Here is a 27864-nt window from a genome sequence, read left to right as displayed (position 1 = left end):
ACTATTATACAGTGCAACAGTTACTGCGAAAGATACATATAATCCTCATCATACCTAACATTATTAACATGTTTGGATGCATAAATGGCATAACATGTTTGAAAATAATGACAGCAGAGAAATGGCTTAATTCATTGCAGCGAGTGCCCAGCGCGCCTCCATCCTCCCTCTCTCGTTGTGTGAAGCGCCTCAACAGCGCGCGCCGTTGGCCCCTCCCCTCTCTATGAAACGCGCCTCCAGTGAAAGGTATTTTAACTCCGTGTTCCTCCGTGTACTTTCTCTTTTTCGCGTAAACGTCAACAGTCATGGATGTTACTGACAGCTGATCAAGTTCATCATGGGTGACTTTACAAAAGGTTAGCAGTAGTGTTTCCCACACTTACCCTTTCTTATGTGAGTCTGTGTCCGAGCTCTCTCCCTACCTATGATGTGGCATGCCCGTGCACGTGTTCTGGAGTAACAGCAACCGTGTATTCTCTCATATTTCTGAATTTGCAACGAATTGTCTGCGCTATATGCGATATACAATAAAACTACCACTCGTATTTAAATAAAAAAGCGCTCATAACACAACAACACTGATGAGAAGAGCAACATCAGTACAGCCTCAATGTAAATGTATGATGATTTTTTCAGACGATGTCGCGTTTTTAGCAGCAGCTAAAGAAAGAGCTGATTGGATTAAACAAAGAGTAACTGGGTCGTGGGTCCTTACTGGGTCCTGTTTAGTCACTATTGTATAGACAACAGAACAGAAACTATGTAAAAATAGCATTCAGTTGTGTTAGAAAGCAATATAATGTGACGGATGCAGGCATTTGTTATAATACATACATAATGCTTTTTATTTATAGACCACAAATGTAATGTGTTTGTTAATGTTGTTTAATGTAACTTGGTTTTAATACTTTATTTGAACCAATTATTATTGCATCTTCGTTATTATGTAATTTTAAATGCTACTGCTCACTTGGGTCTATTTTTATTACCCCAAAATAACAAATTACTTCATTATCAGTTAGCAAAATAATTGTTAGGGCCAGTCCTTGATTAGTTAAAACATTTAATAAAAAAAAAATGTGATTTCAGTTTCTTATTCATTTATTTTATCATTGTGGGTTTCTTAAAAAGTGTACAAATATCGTCTCGTCTCGTTCTCGTGAACCCAATCTCGTGGGTTAAGTGTCTCGTCACACCCCTATTATACAATGGTAGCAATGATTAATAACTTATTTTTACAAGACTGCTATATTAAATAATCTCAGTCATAGTTACTGCTAACTGTTATGTAAGTTAGTGTCCTAGAGTTAAATATTAGTAAACTAAATATTAATTTCATATCTGAAAATACAGAACAGTATAACACATACATCTGCTGATTTTCTCATCAACAATGCAATTGTTCTTCTTCCCTTTCCCTGCTTTGCACAAAACATTTCTGATGTCAATCTACAGAAGCCAATAATGATCGAGTCAAAATAAGATTAGCATTATGAGAAACTTACTTCTCGTCATGTTTTCATAAGCTAACTCACTCGCGTGGCGTCTTTTGAATGCGGTTGTGGGCGAATGAACGCAAAGACGCGCGCGGACATGAATACCTGCGTGCACGCGTCATTGCGACTGCTTCGTCACTTTTACAAGCGTAAATTGGGTAACTACATTGCATATAGATCCGTTTTTGCCGCGGTTGTCTTTGTAAAGGATTGCACTAGTTAACTGTTAAAATTTAAACTTGAGATTTACACCAGAAGATTTACACTTGGGCACTTGCCTGACTGGAGCTGGACCGGGCACATTAAACCACATGTGGGTACAGAGGGCTGCTCACTTTAGCGCCTTTTTTGCGGTTAAATTGTTTTAAATCACTTGAGTGTTGGCATTTGCAAGCCTTTGAAACCCGTGCAAATGATAAACTTTTCCTATTTAAATTTGGTATTAATCTGGCAATCACATGCGAGCCAAACCATGGGTCGTGATCCGTACGGATCAACCGCGACAGCACGACTGAACGATACAACATCACCCATTCGCTACGTTCATTTTCGAAACTGCCAAGTTATCCACCTGGGTTGGATTTTGAATGGGCTAAGCCAATGTCAATCAACATTCCATCCAATCGGAATTTTCATATGCAGTCATGTTGAGTATCTATGTTCATCTACCGGGTGTAGCTGGCCATCCGAGAAACAAACTCGGGGGCCCTCTAGTGGCTCGGGGCTCCAAGCAGTTGCCTGCCTTGCCTGTTGACAAGGTGCGCCTCTGCCCCTGGTTTAAAGTTTGGTACGACAAGCATGTAGACTGTACGATGATGACTCTGAGGCTTCGTCGCCGTCAGGCGAGAGATCGGAAGGTTGCGCCTCGCTACTCCCCCTCTCGCTTAAACTTCTGTCAATATTACAGCGACCGAGGTTAAATGGCTTACATTTATGGCGGGATGTAAATTTAAAATGGTTAAATACAATGAATAAATGAATGTATTTGAGTGAACTGAGCAGGAGCACATTCAGAACAGACTAACTGTACGAAGCTGACGCATTAATGAGCTACAGTATATACCTACAAAACAACGTTTACCATCATTTATCACCATATCCTTATGTTTTGAAACCGGACTGTTTGCACATGTATACATGAACATACACACATTTCATTTTATGAGAACAGAAGCAGATGAATGAGAAAACATTTTTTAGGCATTCATGTATATTAAATTTGAATTTGTGACAGTACAGAGAGAAAGAGAAACGTGAAACAGGCAATGTAGTGACCATGTGGTAGCACGCCCTGTTGAGTGGTAAAACATTCAACAAAATGGCTGTTTTTCATAGCGGCTGCTGCGAAAACGCCAGTAAAATCGACTATTACCAGCTGAAATTGAATTCAGTTGGCCTTAACAGTGACCCTAACAACTTATCAAACAACCAGTAGTCTGTGGACATTGGCATATGGCCAGATATTACTTTTCCTGACATGTATGTTTGTCTTGCCTAATAATTTTAAACCATCCAACCTTTGTAGAGCAAAAGCCTCTTCGTAATGCATGTTTTTTAATGAAGGCTCACTGAAAAAAACTTTGCAATTACACAGAATAAGAGTATTAATTTATGTGTATTTCATGTATTATTTTTTTTTAAAGATTTTTTATCCCAACATTTTACATACCTGACATATGGCTACTGCTACTGATTTACTTCTCCTTTGAGTGGCAAAACATTCAACAAAATGGCTGTTTGTTCTAGCGGCAACCGCAGTCATTTTCGTCGATGATGACGTCATGTGCATACTCTTTATACGACGTAGTGAAATCACTGTTATGCTAATGACACAATGATGTAATCTAGCGACATTTTATTGACTTTTCAAACAAACTTTAGCTACTTTCCATTGAAAATAGTTGGCAACACTGCAGGACGTTGCAACAGCCTAGAGAGGAGAAAGCAATCTTAAAATATTGGTCATCTACACATGCTCCCTCGGATTTTGAGCCAAGTGGATTTTGAATGCAATGTCAAAATCAACTAAGCAACTTTTCATCTTGTTTTTATAAACTTTTGTATCGTATAGGAGCTACTACGTTTTTAAAAAAACAACGTCTGTTACACACAACGATGTAAAAGGTTTACCAATATAATAAACACAGACAAGGAGAAGGAGAAAATTGACATTAGGCATTTTTATTTTATCCAGTTTAGTAAAAAATTTTTTTTACACAAATATTCTTTCTTGTTTTATGTTTGCCTAGTTTTTAAAAAGTAAAAAAAGTATTTTTATAGTAAGTAATATAAAACAAAAGTTTATCACAGATTGAGGTAAATTGCATCACACAGTCCAAAACTGTTGAGTTGATCTTCTGTTGAGAGTTTTTAAAATTGCTGATCAGTCTTATGTGCTTCAGTGGTGTTGTTTTGAATCTTTTCAGTCTCTGTCTGTGTTGTCTTCACAGTTTGAGGGCAGTGAATGTGCAGCATCCTCTCAGGTGTTTCAGATATCTGATTGACTGATGCCTGTATGTAGAGCTTTCCATCAGTCATGAACAGGTCTCAGGATTCACTCCTTCAGGCAGATCAAACACACGTCTGAACTCTTGGATTCTGTATGAGTACGAGTCTTTCCCATCCTCCTGCTTCTTCTCTGTCTTTCCGCTCACCTGCAGCTTCCTGCCCACCTGTTTGACTGACAGTTCTTCTGGGGAAAAGTCTTTAGTGTCCAGTGTCAACTTAAAGCCACTTCCCTCTTTCTCCTGCACTGTACAGGTGAGCGGCTGGATCTCCTCAGAGTTTGACATTTGCTGGATCTCCTCAGAGATTTTGTGCTGAAGTTTCTCCAGGCGGCTCCTCATCTCCTGCAGTAGGTCAGTGTGTCTGTAAAGAGGTTTGATCTCCGGCCACAGACTGCACACTGGCCAGTGAATCCTCATGAATGGAGTGAGGAGGGAAGGCTGAAATCCATGCAGGCTCAACATTTTCAGTGTCTTCTCTGTTGTTGTTTTGCTTCTCAATCTCTCTGTGTCTCTCTCTGGTTGTGTGTTTAGGTTTGACTCGAGTGCTGTGAGTCTCTCAGCTTCAGGGGCGCCGCTAGCAATTTTGGGCCCTATGAAAATATAGGGGGTCAGGCCCCCCCCATACCCATTTCGTACCAAACATACAATCCAACCTACTGTAGCTATTCAAAATCTTTGTCTGTAATTTAATAATACAGAACTATTTTGCTATTGTTTTGACCACAGTTATCAGTATTTATAGATACCTAAAATGTCTGCAGCTAAGATAATTTATTGTGAAATGCAAATTTAATTGAAAAATACAGTACATTAAATCAAATATTCAGAGAAAATGCAACATTCTTAAAAATTAAAGATAAATGTGACCATGCCTGTGAAAACCCAGCTGAAGTATTTCTTTGTGATTTACTGTTACTGTAAAGAACATTTTGTGAAAATATAAACTTGATATCTTTAATGTTGACTGAGTAATGTCATTTCAGCGATTGAAATCATAGTGAAATTAATGCTTGAAATTAAACTGTGATGCTTTTTATCTCACAATAAGATTTGAGGCTTTAGTCTGATTTTCAGAGACAGTCTTAGTGACATACTGTATACTTGAGCTGTTACACACACGACATTGTAACATTTAAAAATGGCGAACAACAAAAATGCATATTTTCTATGTACATTCTGCCTGAAATAAGACTGGGTCAACAATGCTTGACCAAAGCGGCGTGGTGAGCTTGAACCTGCTTACATCACGAGGTATTTTTGGACCCAACATTCAATAGGAAAATATAACTGCAGTAGCCACCGTTCAACCTGAAGAGGGCAGCACTCAGACGTTTTTACACCATATATTGTAGTATTGAAACACTTTATATCCAAATGTCAAAAAACTTACTAAAATCAATGAACAGCACTAATAAAACCCCATTCTTACAGATCACTAACTAAAAAAAGTTGGTTTAGGGTTTAGTTACTCTTTAAGAAAACAGCTATACTGTTATTAAATGATTCTTCAGACTGTTTTTAATCAACGGGGCTCTAAAATGAAATGAATGACAACTATAGCAGATTACAACATTTCCATTGATTTCTTAACCCTTGCAAGTTGAGAAGCTTTAATATACAAAAGTTGACTAGTTTAGCCTTAGTTGCATTTCAGTTTTATCACAACCAACTCGATTTACGACTGCATAAAAATCCTTCCTTGGCATATTGCGTTACAAAACAAAACAGTGTGTAACCGATCACATTTCTAGTTTATGTTAATTAGCTTATACGGGCTACGTTAATTTAAACAGCTTATAAGGGCTGACTTCGCGTTAGAATCATAACATAAAACAGGGAACGTAAATCACCTTGTGTTTTTTTAAACTGGGGTGAACAGAGCGAAGACTTTACAGTGGAAAGAAAACTGCATTGTATTGATCCAGCGTCACATTGTGTAAACTCATTTATAGTAAGGAAGTGCACATATGCAGATATCATAGCAAATAGCAGTAAATACACACACCTTGTTCGCTTCTGAAGTTCACGCGCACTGTGAGACCGTGGATTGAAGACGGCGCTAAAACGCAGAGTAAAGACGGGGCGGAGCTAAGAGGGCTCAGCTTAAGGGGGTTGCGTGTGCGGCACAGTCCTTGGCTGGGGCCCTCAAAAGTTCATGGGCCCTTAGAATCGTCCTAACTTTTCCCCCCCTTACGGCGCCCCTGCTCAGCTTTATACTGCCTGTTTATCAGCACCAGCAAGTTCATGAACTTTCCAGGTAATACCACATTCATCCACTGGGTGGAGCATAGACTGAGTTCATGACATCAAACCAGTTGCTTTCTGTGAAATGAGGCATTAACTCTCGATTCTCTTTAAAGCAAAAGGCACTGAAAACTTTAAAAATGTGTACCTTATTTAATATTCTATTGTAAATTCCCCCTAGCATACCCTGTATTTGTTTTGTTACTGTCAATCTTTTTTATTGATGTCTGTTGTTCATTCATTCAATAAAAATAAGAAAAAAAGGCATCAACTCCCAACTTACTTAGCAAATCAAATATTGTTATTTATTTGATGGACAAAGCTTGAATGATGAAGGTCTATATTAAATTACTCTCACATGATCTTTCTGTTATGTCAACTTTTATATTTGTTGAAGATAATTTAATGATTATTTTTAGTGTAACTTTGACAATTGAAAATAATAAAAAATGCACAAAACTTTGATTTCCATATGATGTGTGCATATTTGTAAAAGTATGCAAAATATTAATTATGGTTCACAATATTTTTTTTAAATTTTCAAATTTTTAAAACCTTTATAGTGATAGCTAGGAAACAATGCAAGAAATATTTTATTAGTATCAGTGCTGTATGTAAAAGTTCATGAAATTCCAGGTAATACAACATTCATCCACTGGGTGGGCGCATGGACTGTGCTAATGACATCACACCATTTGCTTTCCAAGTTTGTGAAATGAAAATCAAGTTTGAACTTAATTGCCTAACAAAAAACAATATTTTTATGGACTGATTGGTATTGTTTTGATGAACAGTGTAGGGGATTTTTTTGAGAGAATGCCATGGTTATATTCAGAGTCTAATGTTGTATTACTAGCGAAACAGGCTGTTATAAATGTATGAAAGGAGAAATCTCATGTTAAGCATTTTTATTTAATCTTATTCAGTAAAACACTATTAACTATACAAATAATGTTTGTTGTTTACATTTACATAGTTTGAAAGGGTACAAAACACTTATTAAAAACAAAACATCAAAATAATCTAAAAATAAATCTAAATTTCATCACATACATTCAGAATATATTGAGAAATCACGTTTATTTATTTAGCAGAAACAACTGTGTGACTTTAGCATCATACCATTAATATTCATTCATATAGTTTATAATTGTCAGAAATCTGCATAGGCCATGATCCCAAAGCTGCTAAAGAGATCATGTGACACAAGCTTAATCATGTATCTTAAATCATATATATGATATGACGGTTATACAGTCCGCATAACACACTTTTTTGTTTTGTTTTCTGTGTATATTTTCCACTTCCCAGTTTCAGAGTTTATTTTAAAATCCGCTGGCATACAACAAATAAAACCACAATGAGCTCAGAGTTTGCAACTTCACCACACACATACTAGGAAATGCAAGAGCTATTTTTACCAACTTGATTTGTAGTTAAGACAACAAAACAACATTATATGGTCACACATCATTATACTGTTGTGTGTTTATTATAGCCTAGAAATCTAGACGCACCCTAGCGGCCGCAAAATATATTTGCTGCCAGGGTTTAGTCTAGGCACTCACAATACACTTAACAGCTCCAAAAACCAAAATTTGGTCAGGCCAATCACATCGTGTGTAGCGTCTGTGGGGCGGGCTTAACATGATGACGACAGAGCTGCAACGGTTCCTACTTGAAAACAAAGAATGTCTGCTGCTGCTGGCGAACAGCTATCTTTTGAAGCGGCTTTGGCCGCGACTCTGGAGGAATTAGACTTATGTTTTTCTTTGAGAGAAGAGCAAATAACCCTACTGAAGTCCTTTTTAAGCAAGAAAGATGTGTTTGGAGTTTTGCCGACTGGTTACGGTAACTACGTCACCTTCTTCGTTGCTCTGATCCGTCATAGCGCTATCCTATTGCGTGCAGAGGCATTTTGAGGGACAACCTTATATCCCGCCCCTTGCATTGAGCCGTTTGTGTGAAGAGTTGCCAGACCTTACATCTTGATGTAGGTCTGGCTAACCAGGCTATGTTTATTAGGCTAAAGTTTATAAACACATTTATCATACACTGGCCTAAAACTATAGATGGACAAATGCAGTGTTATGAATCTGACATTTCTGGTCAAAACTTAAAATATAAACTCTTAGAAAATTTATTTATTATCATATTGAACACACAGGCCTAAATGGTTTCTTTAAATAAACATCATCATATCATGACAGATTTAAACAATTCTTCTTTCACATATCCATTTATACTTTACTGAACACGTATGATCAGCCCACCCAGATTCAGTCATGAGTGCACAACCAGAATTTCGGGGATATCCATCTAGCCAGTAGCTGAAACAGCAATTTTGAATACTTTTGAATTATTTAAAAAAATTTGAATAAAATGAATGATGTATTAATATATGAAACTTAGACTTAAATTAGGTAAAATTCAGTGATCTCTTACCCAGATGTTAGTGTGGTGCCATCAACCCATTTCCAGACTTCCTGTTCTTCTGTCAGGCCAATCCAAATACCATGACCAGCATGCATACGCAAAAACAACTGAAACAATATCACAAATAAACTATAAATTCCAATAACAAACCACATTCTGCTGACCATTTCGTAGAAACAGAGGCAAACAGACAAACAAATAAACACACTAGTGTCAAATAACACTGCACTCTATAAAATGGTGCTAAATAGAATTAAAAGTGGTTCATTGGCTTATTATCATAGGGCAATCATTAATGCTGCTATCATGACTATAAACCTACTTAATTGCAATTAATAGTTGTGCCTAGATTCTACGTCATAGCTACACCGTAGGCTATGTGCATGCTGTGCATAGCCTGATGTGCACCTCTAAAAAATGTGAATGCGCATCTGTTCTACATGGACTGTGATTGGTCTGCTAGAACATCAAGTAAAAAAAATCTGCGTCGCTTTTCCTCATACAGATTTTCGCTTACGACGATAAAAACAAAGAAAGGTCAAGTTGAAGTGTGATAAACACGGACAGCAACAATAGTCGCTGTCCATTTACCTTCATAACAGCCCGAAACCGAAGGCAGCAGACTTGTTGCCTCACAGCCTTATTCGTCAGTATAAAGCAGCTTCGGGAAATGCATTTGAACAGCCTTTATGGGCAGCATAATAGAATTCAGTTTAAAATATAAACAGAGAGTGCATTTGTGATTATGTTAACTAATATTTGAAAACTACAATACTAATTTCTCTCTAGAAATCCAATCAAAAGATGTAAAAGTGAAAACGCTGATTCACAATGCAGTTCTGCAATGCATGACATCATCCATTTAAAGTAAATAAGAAGTGTTTCTGTATTGTTTTTAATGAAAACGTTAAGGAAATGATAATACTAAGGGACCATTCAGTATTTATGGAAGGCGCCACCGGAGGAAAATAGGGGAGGGTCATGTCTTTTTTTTTCTTTGTTGAGGGAAGGGTCATCCAACTTTTTTTTTAGTCTATGGGGAGGCTCACTCAACTTTTGTATTCATGAAAACATAAAAATTGCAAAGTGGCTTGTTGAGTGCATATTTTCTATGTAGCTCCATGTAGCTCCCTCAGCCCCCCCTCCATTGCTAGCAAATGGGACTGACCCAACCAAAATCGCATTATCCCCATGATGCACAATGATAATATTATTAAACTCTGAATAGAATTACACTGAAAAATCTTTTAAATACTTGCAAAATAAATACTCCATATGTCAGATGACCCACATACAATGAATGAAAAAAGTCACTCTAGAAAAAGTTGAAAACCATTGAGAAGCAGCAAATAGCGAATGTGTGTAGGCAACTCTTCACATATGTTTTGGGTCCCGGTGATTTAAAATTGTGCAAACGACAACAATTTCAAGGCATTTGAGAAGACAGGAGTGGATGCAAACTCCCAAATTTACGCTCGTCTGAGAAATGGAGTTTTGGATAATGTTCAGATTCAGCAGCATGGGTGGAGCGTGTGTTAAGGCTGGCAGCCTTCCCCTGCCACGGACTTCTTGATACGTGATTAAGATTCGATTTTTTCCACGCATATCACTATCTGAAAGGTAGCTGTTTCTGCGGCCATTTCTCAAACAGAAGGTTGCATATGCATGCTGCATACGTCACCAAGCCTAGTTTATTTCAGTTACCTGAGCATTGTATTTGCAGGTCATACGCATATTACAACAATTTACAATTAATTAAGTATAATAGTAAACTTTATAGTTTATAATATTCTGAAATAGGAGCGCCAAATCATCGAGACAGTGATCCACTTTTAGCGCTATTTAGCACCAATTATTAGAGAGTGTAGTATAGACATCTTATCTTATTTTCTTTCACTCACTTCTTCCTCTTCGTTATTAATAATCAGCAGATCTGCTCTTTTCTCTTCACAGTCTCGCCTGCTGTCCCTCCAGTTCTTATGATCAGATGAAATGTAATAAAAACTGAACCTGTAGTAAATCCATGTGAAGTTACTGAAGTGCAAATCTGTTAATACAATCAGTGTGTTTGTTAGTTTGATTTATCCAAACTAAAACATAAATACTTCATTTAATGCTGTACATAAATACAAGTGTTCAAATATTTTTTCCAGTTAATGCCAGTTAAAGGGATAGTTCACCCAATAAAGACAATTTTGTCATCATTTACTCACTCTCATTTTGTTACGAACCTGTATAAATGTCTTTGTTTTGATGATCACAAAGGAAGATATTTTGAGAAATGTTTGTAATCAAACCATTTGTGAGTCCCATTCACTTACATATTATTTTTTTCCTACAATGGAAGTGAAAGGGCTCATAATAAGTTTGGATACAAACATTACTGTGAATCCGCAAACATGCTGCTTTATGCATGTAGACATTGTCACATTCTATTCATCATACAATTCTGTTACGTGATCAACCTTGGCTGGGTCTGAACCTAGGTCTTTAGTGTTCAGAGTGTGGCGTGTTATCTGCTGAGCTAACTCTCAGACAGTGGAAACCAAAAGTAGAAGAACAATGAGTCAAGACTTAGGTTTTCAAAAAAAAAAAAATCTTTACTTGAGAAATAAAGGAAGACTTGGATAGCAGAGCTTCTGTAAAAAAGAGAAACACAAAATAGACACAAAGGTCAAAAAGGTACAATATGGTACAAACTATTAGCTGGAGATCTGTTGCCTGGGGTACAATGGCTCAAGACTGAACAAAATGGCTCTTATAAAGAGCAAGACAGAGGGGAAGGAAATCAAGGCTAATAAGGAGAGAATAAACAATAGTGCCTTTAGCAGTTGTGGCTAGCACTGAGCTTGGGGTTACAGTGTCATCTGGAGATCTGGAGGGAGTCCAACAAGGACGCTTTAAGGGGGAGTGCCTGGAGGCCAGGAGTGGAACAACAGCCCAGAGATTGAATCTTTACAGTTGCCCCTCCCCTAGGAACGGCACCTGACGTTCTTCTAAGTGTTCCCTTTGGCTTGGCGAAACTCCGAGATGAGAACCAGGTCAAGAATATCTTGAGCGGGAACCTAGGACCATTCCTCTGTACCAAAGCCCTCCCAATCCACAAGATATTAAATCCTCCCACGAACACTTCAGGAATCCATCAACCTATAGACCGTATAAACTGGCTGGCCATCAATGATGTGAGGTGCTGGGGCAGATTTCCTAGCTGGGGACAGAGTAAAGCGAACAACAGGTTTTAAAAGAGAAACATGTAAGGTAGGATGAATCTTCATGGACCTGAAAAGGAGTTGATAGGAAACAGGTTTAATCTTCTTCATGATTTTGAAAGGGGCAATGTACCGCGGGGCCAACTTGCTCTTATCTCTGGTTGAGAGCCATACTCTTTGTCCAGGGCGAAGCACAGGTCCAGCCCTTCTGTGTCGGTCTGCCTCCCTCCATTGTTGTCAGGCAGCCCTCAAGTAAGGTATAACGTGCTCTCTGCCAGGAACGCCGGCACTGGCAAATCAGCTGAGATCTCCATGTGGATTGGTTGTCTGCAACCAAGCACCTCATTATCTTCTCAATTTCTTAATTTACCCCCTCCATCTGGCCATTTGACTGGGGATGGAAGCCAGAGGACAGGCCAGAACCAGGAAGTAAACTGTGGACCCCATGATCTAGCATGGCTAGCAGTGGGAAGCTTGGGCAAAGGCAAGAGGTAACAATTCTCAGAAAATCTGTCGACTACTACAAGGATTACCTTATTTCCTTGAGACTGTGGTAACCCACCAAACATGGAACGTCTGGGAGACATTCAGATCATGTCTGTATAACGTCCGTTAGTTCAGACCCACTTTTAAATGTCTGCTGGATGTGCAATAGAGGGTCAGTGTCTGGACATCACTCTTGCACCCCTTTTGGATGTCTGCGGACGTACCAAAAAGGTTCAGTGTATGAACGTCAGACTATGACTCCTTATGGATGTCTCTGGACGTGCAAAACAGGGTCAGTGTCTGGACGTCACTCTTGCACCCCTTTTGGATGTCTGTGAACGTACCAAAAAGGTTCAGTTTATAAACGTCAGACTGTGATTCCTTATGGATGTCTCTGGACGTGCAAAACAGGGTCAGTGTCTGGACGTCACTCTTGCACCCCTTTTGGATGTCTGTGAACGTACCAAAAAGGTTCAGTTTATGAACGTCAGACTGTGACTCCTCATGGATGTCTCTGGACATGCAAACCCACATGGAAAGAACCTATATGAGGATATATGCACATATATGAAACCTGCAGCTTATATGCACATACAGTATATGCTGCATATACATGTAGGCAAAATTGAGGTGCATATATGTGCATATGTCACAGGGTGACTTAGGGCGGAACCAAAAACGGAGAGGAGAGGGTCCGCCCGGACAGAATTTTTAAAAGCACCTTTCACTTCCTGGTCTCCCTGGCAACACAAATCATGAAGAAACGAGCCACAGGTGCAGCAAATTCATGTAGCAGCTCTGATTGGAGGAGGAAATGAGGACGGGCCACATAAATGGAGCTGTAGCAGCACACAAGAGGGTTGTTGTTTCGGGCACGAGCTCCTTTTATCGCCTAGGGCAGACTAAAGCACCCTCCCCGTCCTTGGAAGAGCCGGAGGCGCCGTTGATCCATGGAGCGCTTACAGCGAGAGGAAAGAGTGCGGCAGCCAGGAGAGGCGAAAAGGACGGGGCTGTGAGTTAAAGGAGCACTGCACCACGAGTGCTTTTTGTGACCGTTGGTGCGTTGTGATTGTTGTCGTTGTGTGGGTTCACTCGACGCGCTACTGGTGGCGGTCTGACTCTCTCTCTCAAGCTAAAGCTACACGTTGGAAGTAAGTTGTAAACCTTAAAGGTTGAAAGACGAACGGAACCTATGCATATGAAGACACATTAAGAGGAGGAGAAACGAAGTTGTGTGAGTACCAACTGTAAAGGGACTGTGGAAACATTTGAAAGAGACGCACTGTTGCAGAGCTGACGTTGCCGGTTGAGTGGATCAGAGCAAAGGGCAGTGAGACAAACACTTAAGGTATTTCGTGAGTAACAGTATTGTTGTACAGACACTGTGTATTACTAACCTGTCTTCTAGTGGATACCTCCGGGAGAAGGAGAGCGGCCCTACCCCTAAGACAGCATGGTGGGTGAGCCGAGGAGACTTTGGATTGAAGCCAGCCACAGTGACGAGACCACCACTAAGGCCGCGAGATCCATCGTGCAATCGGACTCGGGCAAAGTGGGCGAAGACGGGCGTCCTTTGTGTGCACATAATTGTGGTGGGTGAATCTTCGTGCCGTGGAAACTTTCACTTTAGCGTGGTGCTGTGTATTCTTGCTGTGTATTGCTGTGTGTGTCTCGTCAGACAAACCACCGCCTTCATACATTTTGTCTGGGAGGACGAAGAGGCTGTTGGCCCTGGTGGGAAATTATTATACTGTACGTTGTGAGTGAAACCTGTACTTATGGTACGCTGTGTCCAGTAGAGAGAGTGAATGACCTAAGAAGGAACTAAGCGAAGCCTGTAACTTGCCGTGAGCTGTAGTCAGCGAAGAGGTGAGAACGAACCCAGTCCAATTAACTGTGCCTCTGTGTCTCAGCTGCTGCCTGTGGAGAAATGGAGAGAAAGAGTGAGCACCACGAAACCGAGCCGTGTGGATCCTGTAACTTACCGTGAGCTGTAGTCAGCGAAGAGGTGAGAACGAACCCAGTCCAATTAATTGTGTTTTGTGTCCCAGCTGCTATCTGTGGAGAGAGCAGGAGAGAGTGAACACCAGAGAAAACGAACGGAGCAAACCTCATATTACCGTAGGCTGTAATCAGCGAAGAGCTGCTGTCTGTGGGGAGAGGAAGAGAAGGAGAGTGAACCTACGACGGGGAAACGTGAAGGCACGCGGGGCGAAGACCCCCTGCCGAACAGAGAAAGGTACGCAAACAGCGAAAAGTTCACTCACCAGTCACACTGTTAGTTATTCTGCCTCCAGGAAGGAAGAAGGAGGGCGCCACGGATAGCAGGGACCAGGCCGGAGCCTGACATTTCCCTTCCCCTGGCTTACGGTGGTCTGGACCCCCGTTGCCCCTTTGTCCCTGCCTGCCCATGGCTGCAGTCTCCCTGGAGGGAGGAGCCCGAGATCCTTTAGTTTTAATTGCCCTTTTCCCATTTCCCCATTCTTTTAAATATTTAAATAAAGATTGTTTTATACTTACCTGTCCTCGTTGTTGTCTGGTCATTGGGTTGGCTTTGGGGACCTCCTCGAGGTGGAAGTTGAGAAGGGGCGTGGCTTTAGCCAAATAGCAGCCAGCCCCTGGGTGTGACACATATACGGGCCATATTGGTCTCATGTATTGCTTATAAATATCCTCATATAAGCCCTATACATACAAGATATGTCTCCTATATTGCTCATGGCAGGATCTGTTTATTTTGTAGCTAATACCTCACATTGGCATCTGTCATACATGATGCCTAGCTCATATTTTCTATTATCAAGGCAATAACTAGGAACTAACTAAAAAATTATGTAAGAACTTATGTATGAGCAAACATGTGAAATTGGTATCACATAATTGGCATGTTATGGAATTTAAGCTATGATGTCTACACATCCTGAAACATTTACAAGGCCAATTCTTTCTTGTATGAAGATAGTATGTCTATGGCTGTGCCAAAAATATTAAATATCTGAACACCTGACCAGAGACCGATATGAACTAATATGGAATTTTTATTGTAAATCAAGAATTTATTGTCAAATAGTCTGGAGAACTACCTGCTATTTAAAAACAAGAAATCACATGAAATTGGCACATGTTTACAGTATATGCAATACTTTACCATTTATGTAATATACAGCCGCTGAAAAATGTATTTTTTTTTTCATTTTTTGCATTTATTCAACATTTCTACATTTGTGTCCATATTAGTCCATTGTCTGTTGGCAAGCAAACCTCAGGACTGACATAAACTAACAGCAATAAAAAAGTATGAGAGCATAACATGAAACATGTGATAAAAATAAGGTTATTCCATCAAGTACAATTGTTCCTAAAATACATGTAAAAACATTATGTTGTTTATAAATGAATATGACACCAAACACCAAGTTTTTTTTTGCTCATCCACTGTATTTTTCTGCCTGCTTTAGCATAGAGCCTATCGTTAGATTCATATCCTTTCCCTTAAAAATAGTTACTTGTAAAACTGATTTTGGAACGAGTTGTACCTCCCACTACCTGTTGTTGTAGGTGTGGCTCTTATTACAGTCAAGTCCAAATTTTGCCTCCCAGCTCCCCTTGGAACATCATGGAACATCTTTTAAACGTTAGACACAGACATTATGATTACTTCTTTTAGACGTGTTTTTGCTCAGTGGGTTCTCTGGACAAATGTAGTTGACATTTCTGACTGCTACAAGTATTTTGCCTTTTTTTCGTTTCAGTTTTCTGCAAAGACATGTATAGAAAAACATATACTTTTTCTTTGTACACAAAAGGCCTATTTCTCATAAATATTGTTCAGAAATCTGTGTAAATCTGTGTAAGTGAGCACTTCTCCTTTGACAAGATAATCCAACTCACAGGTGTGGCACATCAACATGCTGATTAGACAGCATGATTATTGCACAGGTGTGACTTAAGCTGGCCACAATAAAAGCCTTGGCTCTCCAGCACCTTGTTTCCAGCCGGGCTCTGTGTCTGTCTGGTTACATCTCAGGCTCTTCTGCCACCGTCTGCAGCTCTGTGTCCATCAGTCGGCACCCTGGTCTCCTCCATGATGGTTCCTTCCACTCCTTTAGTGATGGGCAGTCTGACTCTTTCCATTGATTCGGCTCTTTCGGCTCAAGCTCCGGCTCTACATTTTAGTGATGGCAGTCCGACTCTTTTCATAGATTCGGCTCTTCTGGCTCGGCTCCCTTAGAAGAGCCGGGTCCCCTGCCTGCGTCTGAAGATTCGGCTCTGCTCGTTCGCTACAAAGAATCAGCTCTTAGAGCCGGCGTTCGCGAACGACCCATCACTACACTCCTTCATGGCTTCTCATGCTCATGTGTCGCCTTGCTCAAGGCCCCATCCTGGACTGCATCTTTTTTCCTCCTCCTGGCAATCCATCTGCCTCCAGAACCTCCTCCTACTCTTCATTGCTCTCCACGGCGCAAGTCTGCAGGAATCGTCAGCCCTCACTCACCGGACTACATTACCCATAATCCTTTGCACCCCCTCAACCACCATCTTTAATTTTTTATACACACACATGCTTACCATTGTCTTTATTCATTGTTCGGTTCTTGTCTATGTTATGGGTATTTACCCATAGTCTGTCAAATAAAGTTCTGTTTAGTGTTACCTGTCATCGTCCTTAACCTTCCTACATACTGTGACCCATATTACAAAATGTCTCTGCCCACCTAAAGTTCTTGGATAGGTACATGTCAGCCAAGGGGATGGGTATTTATTATTTTAAAGCAGTATGTGTGCACACGGTCAACATCCAGTACCTGAAAAGTGTTGATGTCCAAACCCTTGTGTAGCATATTTGGTGATAAGACCATTTTGAACTGTGGCCTTAAGAACTAAAATTGTACACCTGGTTTAAATGGAGGTCAACAGGGATGTCTGAAATTAAACATAATAAAAATTGTATGAATGTCTTTTAGAGGTATGCAAAGACATTGAAAAACCCTGTAAGGATGTCACTTGGATTTCAATAATGAACATTTAAAAAACATCCTTTAAAAGATGTCTTTTAAACGTTTAGCAAGCATGTCAGTAGGACGTCTAATTTCAACACATACAAGATGTCTAGAAAAGACTTTGAATGAACGTTGTCTCTGGCTCCCCACTGGACGTCTTTTAAACGTTCAACAAGCATGTCAGTAGGACGTCTAATTTCAACACATAAAAGACGTCTAAAAAAGACGTTGAATGAACGTTGTCTCTGGCTTTCCAGTAGACATCTTTTAAACATTCAACAAGTATGTCAGTAGGACGTCTAATTTCAACACAAAAAAGACGTCTAAAAAAGACGTTGAATGAACGTTGTGTCTGGCTCCCCACTGGACGTCTTTTAAACGTTCAACAAGCATGTCAGTAGGACGTCTAATTTCAACACAAAAAAGACGTCTAAAAAATACATTAAATGAACGTTGTCTCTGGCTCCCCACTGGACGTCTTTTAAAAATTCAACAAGCATGTCAGTAGGACGTCTAATTTCAACACAAAAAATACGTCTAAAAAAGACGTTGCAAAAACTTTCATTCTGGCTACTCAGTGGACGTCTTTTAAACGGTAGAGAAAGACGTTATAATGACGTCTTTTGGACGTGTTTTTGTTTAGTGGGAAGCCTGTGATGAAGTCCAAGAAATGTGGGACCAATGATGTCTTGGAATGGGCAGTGGGTGCAGCAGGCCATGAGGATGGGTCCTTGGGGGTGCATTACCTGGGCCTGGTTGCTGCTGTTGGGCTTTTTTAACTGCTGTCTCGATATCCCATTGGATAGGTGCAACCACTCTGGAAGTGGGGAGAACTCTGGACAGCACTCTACTTCCAGTGGTTCAAACTGCCTAGAGAGCGTATCTGGCTTGAGATTCTTAGAACCTGGGCGATAGGAGAGAGTAAAGTTAAACCGATTGAAAAAAGGGCCCAGCGGCTTGTTGGGCATTCAATCTCTTTGGCTGCTGTATATAAGTGAGATTCTTTTGGTCAGTCCAGATGAGGAATGTTGTTTAGCCAGCAAGTACCTCCACTCCTCTAAGGCCAGCTTGACAGTCAGTAGTTCTCAGTTCTCAATATCATATACCTGCGTGGGGGTAAGCTGATGAGAGAAAAAAGCACATGGGTGAAGCTTGTTATCACACTTAATTCTCTGTGACAAGACTGCTCCCATTCACACATCTGAGGCATCCACCTCCAACACAAAAGGAAGCTCTGGGTCAGGGAGGGTTAGAATTGGGGAAGATGTGAAGAGCTGCTTTAGTCTGTTTAAGGTGTAATCTGCTCTGTTAGTCCACACAAATGGCTTAGCTGACTTCCTTGTCACTGCTGATAAAGGCTCAGCCACAGAACTAAAGTTTCTAATAAATCTTCGCCTGGGTCCATATGAAGGTTGCCCTCTGATACTGTAAAGCTTAGGAAAGAAATTTCCAAAACATGAAACTCACTTTTTTCCAACTTTACATAGAGTCTATGTTTCAGTAGCTGGGCCAGGACCTGTCTGACCTGCTGAACATGCTCTTGATAATTGTGGGATAAAAATCTAAATATCATCCAGTTAGACAAAAACAGATATATTCAGCATATCTCTAAGAACATCATTAATAAAGGCTTGGAAGACGGTTGGTGCATTGACCAGGCCAAATGGCATTCCCTGGTACTTGTAGTTGCCAGTCGGGGTGTTGAACGCCTTCTTCCACTCGTACCCCTCACAAATTCTAACTAAGTGGTATGCATTACGGAGGTCAAGTTTTATGAATATAGTAGCCCCTTGCAGGATCTCAAAGGCTGTAGAGATAAGAGGGATAGGATATGGTTATATGGTTCAAGCCTTGATAGTCTATGCAGATTCTGAGACCCCCGTCCTTCTTTTTCATAAAGAAAATACTGCCCCTGCCGGTGAGGTAGATGGACGGATGAACCCGCTGTCTAAGGCCTTCTTCAGGTACTTGTCTCTCTCAGGGCCAGAGAGGGAATAGAGCCTTTCACGTGGTGGTCAAGTTCTAGGCAATCATATAATAGAGCAGCCATAAGCTCTATGCGGGTGCAGAGTGGCAGCTTGGGTCTTACTAAAGACTTCCTGGACTTCTGCATACTCCTGGGGAACTCAAGATAACTCAGGACATATAGCAAGTGGCTTGGTCTTTACCGGCACCATTTCGGAAACGGCCATAACTTCTGTGGAAAGGGTCTTGGAAACAGATGCGGATCTCCCCGTAGGGATGTCTGGCTCTGGAAATGTCTATAATGTCTTGGAAAGGTGACAGGAGGTGTTATATGACACTAGGCAGTTAGCTCCCAAGGTTCTAACCATCCCTCGGGTCCAGTCAATGTGCAGGTTGTCTAAAGTCAGCCAAGGATAAACGGAAGTTTTGGAGAGTTAATCAGAAAGATCTGTGTCCATTTTTAGTGTTGCCCCACCTGTAGCTGGAGAGGTGGGGTACATTGACTGACTTATCCTGAACCCAGAGGACTGCCATCAACTGTTGTGATTTTGAAGGGTCTTTGTAGCATTTTGGCTGAATAAAAAACCTCTTGGTTCAGCCTTGACGTTATGGATCAACCTTGGCTGGGTTTGAACATGGGTCTTCAGTGTTCTGAGGGTGGTGTGTTATCTGCTGAGCTAACACCCAGAACGTGGAAAGCAGAAGAGCAATGAGTCGAGAGACTTAGGTTTTCCAAAAATAAAAATAATCTTTACTAAGCAAAATGGCAGAGAACAAGCACTCTTATTAAGGGCAAGAAAATCAAGGCTAATGAGGAGAGAACACACCATAGAGAGTATGCACGTGACCTCACCTTTGGCGAAAGTGCCTGCGGTTATGCCTACTGAGTGGCAAAAGACAGAGTGGCAGAATGAGTGTACAGTGTGAAATCAGGGAAAACACGGGGAAAACGCGTCTAAATGGGAAACAGCTGTTGTGCGATAGACTGTACTAACAGATTAACAAAGAATTCGGAGCTATCGTTTTACAGACTGCAAAGAAATACCGAAAGGAGAAGTAAAAAGATGGTTCATTCCAATGTCCACAGACCACAGGTGGGTTGACAAGTTGCTAGGGTCACTATCAAGCAGAGGTTTTACTTTCTACTTAAAACTATTTCTCAAGTGTTTTATTCGTTTTTTTTCTTTGGAAAACATACATTCCAAAGCATATTATAATTTTTACTCTATTACTGTACATTTCATAAATACAAGTTTTTCTTTCACATTTAATATTTAAGTACACAATTTTAATGTAATTAGGTATTAAATCAACTTTAATATGCAATATTAAAGAATACACAGTATTATTCTATGCTTGAAGTAATTTTTTTCCCAATACAAACATCCTAATTAGGGATTTTAACAATTAATCGATCTTCGATTAATTGCCGATAAGAATTAAATCGTTAAAACTTAACGAATGACGAAAAAGCAAGCACGTGTGTGCAGCGCCTGCGCAAAGCACATACACAGCTGGTGAAAAAGTTAAACAAGCGCGAAGAAGTTAAACTAGCCATGATCACAACGATGCTCGATGCTAAACACACACCTGGGCTTTTTAACCTCATTCGAGACGAGGCTGGCTGCTAACGCAACGAAATGGCATCCGCAGTGGATCTGAGAGGGTCCGATGCTGAAAATGCAAACACGTTTAGGATACTGAAAGCAAAGACCCTCTTCAGGGAAGCCTGCAAGATTAGCATAGCAACGCTGCTATATACAGGAAAGGAGACCAGAAGCCGTTTTTAATAAACAGATTCAAATGTAAAACTTAAATTCTGGCAAGAAACTGTTAAATGTAAACTGTAACTGACTGTCGTTATACTTTGAACGCCCGCAACATATATCATTGATCATCAGAATTGATAACTGGCTGAGGCGCTGCACGCTAAACACTGCTGCGGGTTTTCTAATGGAAGGTTAAAATCTTCATAATATAAGCATCTTTGCTGAAAGTACGCCACAGGTCTAAAGCTGAGGTGACAACGGGATAAGTGCCCTTTGTGTGCTTCTAGGATATTATTACAACAAGCGGTGTATCAACGACTCCGAAAGCTAGGTGAACAACTAGTAAAATAACACTTGATGATAATGAAACTTTTATTTTGTCATGGACGCAAAGACTTTCATGCGACTGTGCTGAGTGCCCGTTATGAGGCGGAGTTTACTGTGTCTATTAGTCATTATATTTCATTACGAGATTAAATTGATGATTTTTTATCAAAACACCAACTACATTGACTAATTTTACAATCCCACTAGCATGTTGTTTAGACAAAATTAAATCTATTAATTCACGTGAGGAAGCTGGCATTTTTACGCACACTTATGTCATTGGCTATATGCCACTGCTGTAATGGCTTATTGCACTATTACTGTTAACGATTATACGATTGATTGATCGTTAATTTTAATGATCATCGAATATGGGAAATTGCATAATTTGACATCCCTAATCCTAATAAAGCACAGATGCTTGAAAAATGTAATGGAGTTTAAACCCAGAAGACAAAAATATCACAAAACAGCTAAAAATTAACAATTTTTTTTTTTAATGTTAAAATTAACAGATGCTAACATTGTCTTTTATGATGTGCAACACAAATAATAATGTTAAGATAAAAAAAAATTTTGGTTAATGTTTCATGATGCTTTAACTCACAAGGCTGAACACCTATACAAGACTGAAACGGCCGTCATTTTATCCAGCTTGTTTTATGATTTTTTTTACTGCAAATCAAAACATGTTAAGCTGGTGAACGTGGCAGATGAAAAATACACGTCTTTTACAACGGACCATAACCCAGGGAACACATACTGTTAAAAAATGTAAACCTTATAATTCACTGTATGTCACTTTGGATAAAAGCGTCTGCCAAGTGTATAAATGTAATGTAAATAATAAATAGCTTCTGTTTTTACTTTTTGTCTTAATCACATACATTAGTTTTCTTCATCATGCAGCAGTTTTTGTTTGTAAATTACTCTTTTTTTGCTGCAATTTCATTTAGTCACCTTATAGTTGTTGGTTATTGTTTACTTATTCAGGTTTTATAATCATAAATAATATTTTGAAGTGTTTGAGAGAGAATAAATAACGTGTTACCTGCTAAGGCATTGTTGATGTTTTCACTCTTCTTTTTGAACTGGTCTTCTTCTTCAGTCAAGATTTTGTTCCGGGTTAGGAACTTACTACATTTGGTTAGTAACTCTTCTCTTTCTTTAGTCAAGTTATAGTTGTGTGTTAGTAACTCTTCTCTTTCTTTAAGTAAGTTAAAGTTATGTGTTATTAACTCTTCTCTTTCTTTAGTCAAGTTATAGTTGTGTGTTAGTAACTCTTTTCTTTTTTTAGTCAAGTTACAGTTGTGTGTTAGTAACTCTTCTCTTTTTTTAGTCAAGTTACAGTTGTGTGTTAGTAACTCTTCTCTTTTTTTAGTCAAGTTACAGTTGTGTGTTAGTAGTTGGTTTGTCTCATTGTTAAAATAGACACAGATGACTATTACAGCAGTGAAGAGAAGAACAGACAGTAAACCCAAACACACTTGAACTGATCTGTGTCTTCTGTTCTTCACTGAGACTTTTCCTGAAAATCACACACATCAGATTACATTTGTCTTTTCTTTCTCACTTCAATAAATCAACTGATAAATAAATGTGAATACCTGTATGTTCAAGCGCTTGCTGTCTCTCTGTTCTGATCATCTCTGTGTTTATCATGAGTTCATCATTTCTTACTAAATCTAAATCTTCATAGATGACCATTGTAATCTCCATTCTCTCTCCTATGTCCATGTCCAGAGTCTGAGGTCTGACCACACTGTGATAAATAATCTCAGACTTCTCTGATCTGTTAATGTCAAAAATTTTAACACCCTGCCAATGCTGTAGGTTATTCTAGTTTGGTTTGTTGAGGCTGCTGTTTTCTATTTCTGTTTCATCAGCTTTTCTACACAAGACAAAACCACCAAGTGTGATCATAGCTGGTGTGAATTCAGGGGTATTTATAGAAAGCCGTTTCAAAGTGTCTACAAACAGGCTATGATGTAATTTAATTTTTGTCAACTTGAGACTCTTGAAAATGCAGAATGTTTAAATGAAGACTTTTATTTATCTAAAAGATTATCAGCAATGATTTAAGCAGCACATTTTTGTTTTTCCTCTTCGTACGAGAAAACAAAAGTTTATTAGGAGTGTAAACTCTCGACAGATTACATTTTACTGAAATTATGGATACTGTGTCAAGACAGTAAAATAAATGTGTGTGAACATTAATGTAATTTTATTTGTCAACATGATGTTGGTGAATCATGTTCAGTCTCTGTTTTGGTCAAGGCTCACATGGCGTATGCATGACTCATATAAATACATACATACATACAGAGGCGTCATATCCATTCAAACTGAGGGGGCATATGCTCCCTTGGATTTTGCATGCAACGTCAAAATCAACGAAGCAACTTTGCATCTTATATTTACAAACTTTTGTAACGTATAAGAGCTACAGTGTACTAAAAAAACAACGTCTGTTACACACAATGACATAAAAAGTTTACCAAAATAATAAACACTGACTAGCTTATATTTTTAGACTTTAGTTTATTGAATACACCAACTAAATTAGTGAGACTACAAGAGACAACTTGGCCACAACTTGGCTGATTGCCACGACTGTGCTTATTTGCACTTCAGTCTATACAAATAAAATTTTGGAAATATAATGTAATACACCAACCCCTGGTTTTACAGACAAGGCTTAAGGCTAGTCCTAGACTAAAACACATGTTTGAGCTGTCTCAACTGAAAATAACTTGCACTGACATATCTTAAAATATATCAGTGCCATTGATTTGTCTCAAGATACACACCAGTAAAGGCCTTTTCTAAGGCAGGTTAATAAAAGATGCTTAAACATTTAATTCAACTAATGCTAGTCCTGGCTTTAGCTAAGTCTTGTCTGTGAAACTGGGCCCAAGAGTTCAATTATTAGGCTAATAGACCATTTACGCAAAAACCGGAAATACGTAAACAACGCGTAAACGCAATTCCGGTATAAGCTTTGTTGTTGGTGGAGAAATGGCAGCTAGAGTGTTTCCGACTTTCCTAACTTGTCTACCGAAGTTCACCAGCGCCGATGTGGTGAAGAGTGTGGGTATACATTCGTCCATTAAAGGGAACAAACTGGATAAGGGATATAAATTCTTCCGCGCGGAGTTTATCCACAATTATCAAGGTAAGCTTTAGCTACAAAACCGGCTATAACTCCGTTTACGTTAATTGTAAATCTTAGGGGTTGTGAATTTGTAATATAAGATTTAACACATCGCAGTGAATATGTCGTGTGTAAGTTATGTTTAAGTGAGATGACATGAGGTTAACATAACAACCAGTAATTTGGTGTAGCTGCTGTACTAGGTAAATGTTACTAGCAGTCTGCTGCAAAGTTGTGTATTTCTATATGAGATAACATGCAATGTTTCCTTGCTACATGCGGTTTAAGTAACAAATATACTACAGGGACAGGTAGTAGTGAGAGGTAGATGCTTCAGGTCAATGAGAGAGAGTGAGGAGCCTCACAAACTGGAGGTTTTAATATAGACAGAATGCCGGTTGGCAAAAGTTTCCCGTTCTTGCGTGTTCACTCTTCTTGCTGCGGCACTTTTTTTCACTTACTGTTACTATTATAAACTATTATAAAGGTAGGGCTGTTTCTGGTTGGAAGACGAACAGCCTTGAACACTACAGAAACGGCGACTCGTTGACTCTGCTATTTTTCGTATCTGCCGCTACGATAACAGGAAGTTGCCATACACTTTGTTGACGTATTTCCAGTCGAAAAATGCGGAAGTGCGTAAAAGGTCTATAGAAGTGTTTTTGTGTAAAGAAAAGTAGTCATTACTGATGGTTGTTAACTTTTAATTATTTGATCCAAAGGCTGGGGAGAGCGGGGCACATAACGCTTTTTGGTTTTGACTCAATCACTTAAAAAAAATTTGATTAATCACTTTTACACAAGCAATACACATGTCTCTGCTAAAATTAACACTTAGATTTTGTTTGCAGAACCTGCTGTTGTTATTCAATTACACTTAAAGTGAGGTGCAAAATAATGTTCTTACCCATGGGTGGGGTAGACAGGGTGTATAGATATGGCCTACACTGAAGATGGACATAATTTGTGCTTCTGTCTATAATAGATATTCAAACATCTATCCATATATTCATCATGGATGGATACATACAGTGCTTTAAGTGGGCCGGAACGCACCGGTACTCAGTACCGCCATTTCCAAATATAGCTCTTGAGCGTACCACCACCTCTCCGTGGGCCCAGAACGTGCTTTTACCGTACCGGAACGCTCATTTGCACATCTGTTTAAATCATAGGTTTAATTTAACCCTTTGGCTGCGCTGCCGCTTTTCAGAGCGCCCTTCACAATGTACGCTTCCTAATTCGTCCCACCGAGAGCAGAGACTACATTACCCATTCACCCTTGAGTTTTACAAGTTAAAAGCGCATGTGTCGCTTTTGCTGCTGTCAGTGTTAACAACGTGGTCTGGAGAGGTGTGTTAAACACGCAACCATAGCTGCTCGGTTAAAATGAAAATACAATGAACACTTAATATGCCCTCCTGGTTTTAGACTATGAGCAGGGACGGATTGGCAATCTGTGCGTTCTGGAAAAGTCAAATAACGCAATATGAACAGCCAACAGCAGAGGCACTAATACGATCACTTATATGCTGCTACGTGTAAAAAAACAAACAAGGAAGAAGAGTCAGCCTACTAGCCGTGATTGGTCCACGGATTCCTGGAATTGCAAGAGTCTATGTCCGCGAGCTTGAGCATCCACAGCCTGGTCATGATGAGGGACAGACCGAGTTAACTTCACATCAGCAAGAGCTAAGTGCCAGTAGTAGCAGGACACGTGACATTATAATATAATATACAAGATATAAAAATAAATAAAACTCGCATGAAAATTAACGTAATGCGCAACTACTGTAAGAGAGAGACGTGATGTGTGTGTGTGTGTGTGTGTGTGTGTGTGTGTGTGTGTGTGTGTGTGTGTGTGTGTGTGCGCGTGTAGGAGAGAAAGAGAGGCGCGGGCGCGATTGAACAGTGGAAACGTAAAAACAATACATACTCCGTCATTTAGAAAGAAATTATAGAAGCACAAAGTTAGAAGTATGGCGCGCAGCATGGAAACAGAGTGTTAAACACTACAGACAGGCTATTAAAACCGCCAGATCTACATATCTTAGCAAGCTTATAAATGAGAATCATAATAACCCTCGTTTCCTCTTTAGCACAGTTGCGAAACTGACTAGAAACAAAGAACAAACAGAAACCAATAGTAAACTTCAACACAATAGTAACGACTTCATGAACTTCTTTTCTAACAAAATTTCGGCTATTAGGGAAAACATCGTAGCTACCCAGGCAGCCACCACTCTACCCATTAGTTCACTTAACACTAGACTACCATACGAACATCTTGATTCATTTAAACCTACTACAATAGATGAGATCTCTAAACTAGTCACATCATCCAAATCATCGTCCTGTATATTAGACCCCGTTCCCACAAAACTACTTAAAGAAGTATTCTCTGTAGTGTCAACCCCGGTTCTAAACATCTTTAACTCATCGCTAGAAATAGGATACGTTCCAACAGCTTTCAAACTAGCAGTTATTAAACCGCTGATTAAAAAACCACAGCTTGACCAAGGAGAACTTAATAACTTTAGACCAATCTCAAATCTCCCTTTTCTTTCGAAAATATTAGAAAAGGTAGTGGCAAGCCAGTTACGCACATTCTTGACAAATAATAGTACATATGAAAAGTTCCAATCAGGATTCAGGCCCCACCATAGCACAGAGACAGCGTTGCTTAGAGTTACAAATGACCTCCTATTAACATCCGATCGTGGTGAAATCTCAATTCTTATATTACTAGACCTTAGTGCAGCATTTGACACAATAGACCACAGAATCCTACTCAATAGACTAGAAAACTATGTTGGTATCAGTGGTCAGGCGCTAGCCTGGTTAAGGTCATATCTAACCAATCGCTATCACTTTGTTTATGTAAATGAGGAAGAGTCATATCACTCCCTGGTTAAATACGGTCTACCGCAGGGATCAGTTTTAGGTCCTATCCTGTTTTCGTTATGCATGTTACCCCTAGGAGACATTATCAGGAAACATAACATAAGTTTTCACTGCTATGCGGATGATACCCAGCTTTACATCTCCTCGCATCCCAGCGAAACACACACGTTTTCTAAGCTAAAAGACTGCATTAGCGATGTTAGTGACTGGATGGCACATAACTTTCTTAAGCTCAACTCCAATAAGACAGAGGTACTTATTATTGAACCAAATCGCTACAAACATAATATGTCAGATTACAAATTGCACATAGATGGCTGTACTGTGGTGCCATCTTCCACGGTTAGGAACTTAGGTGTGATGTTCG

General features: G+C 39.6%; 1 protein-coding gene, 1 long non-coding RNA gene and 1 pseudogene across 2 annotated transcripts in view; 1 reads left to right on the top strand and 2 right to left on the bottom strand.

Moving 5' to 3' along the window:
• LOC135779532 (uncharacterized) overlaps positions 1 to 4037 on the top strand; it is a 33625-nt gene extending 29588 nt beyond the window's left edge. Inside the window, exon 4 of the mRNA XM_065290296.2 lies at positions 3947 to 4037. Within this exon, the coding sequence (XP_065146368.1) occupies positions 3947 to 3951 (5 nt within the window). The 3' untranslated portion in view covers positions 3952 to 4037. The remainder of the gene's footprint in view (positions 1 to 3946) is intronic.
• Positions 1521 to 4560, bottom strand: LOC135779547 (heat shock protein 30-like; annotated as a pseudogene).
• Positions 4561 to 8268: 3708 nt separating this feature from the next.
• LOC135779555 (uncharacterized) lies at positions 8269 to 10836 on the bottom strand. Its single transcript, XR_010544824.2, has 3 exons — positions 10585 to 10836; positions 8693 to 8790; positions 8269 to 8577 (listed from the first exon to the last, which is right to left on the bottom strand). It is a non-coding gene; the product is annotated as an uncharacterized lncRNA (long non-coding RNA).
• Positions 10837 to 27864: the final 17028 nt, after the last annotated feature.

Source organism: Paramisgurnus dabryanus, chromosome 10, assembly GCF_030506205.2.
Source record: "Paramisgurnus dabryanus chromosome 10, PD_genome_1.1, whole genome shotgun sequence".
Lineage (NCBI taxonomy): Eukaryota > Metazoa > Chordata > Actinopteri > Cypriniformes > Cobitidae > Paramisgurnus > Paramisgurnus dabryanus.
Note: the sequence above shows the minus strand (reverse complement) of the source record. Positions and strands in the feature narration are given on the sequence as shown.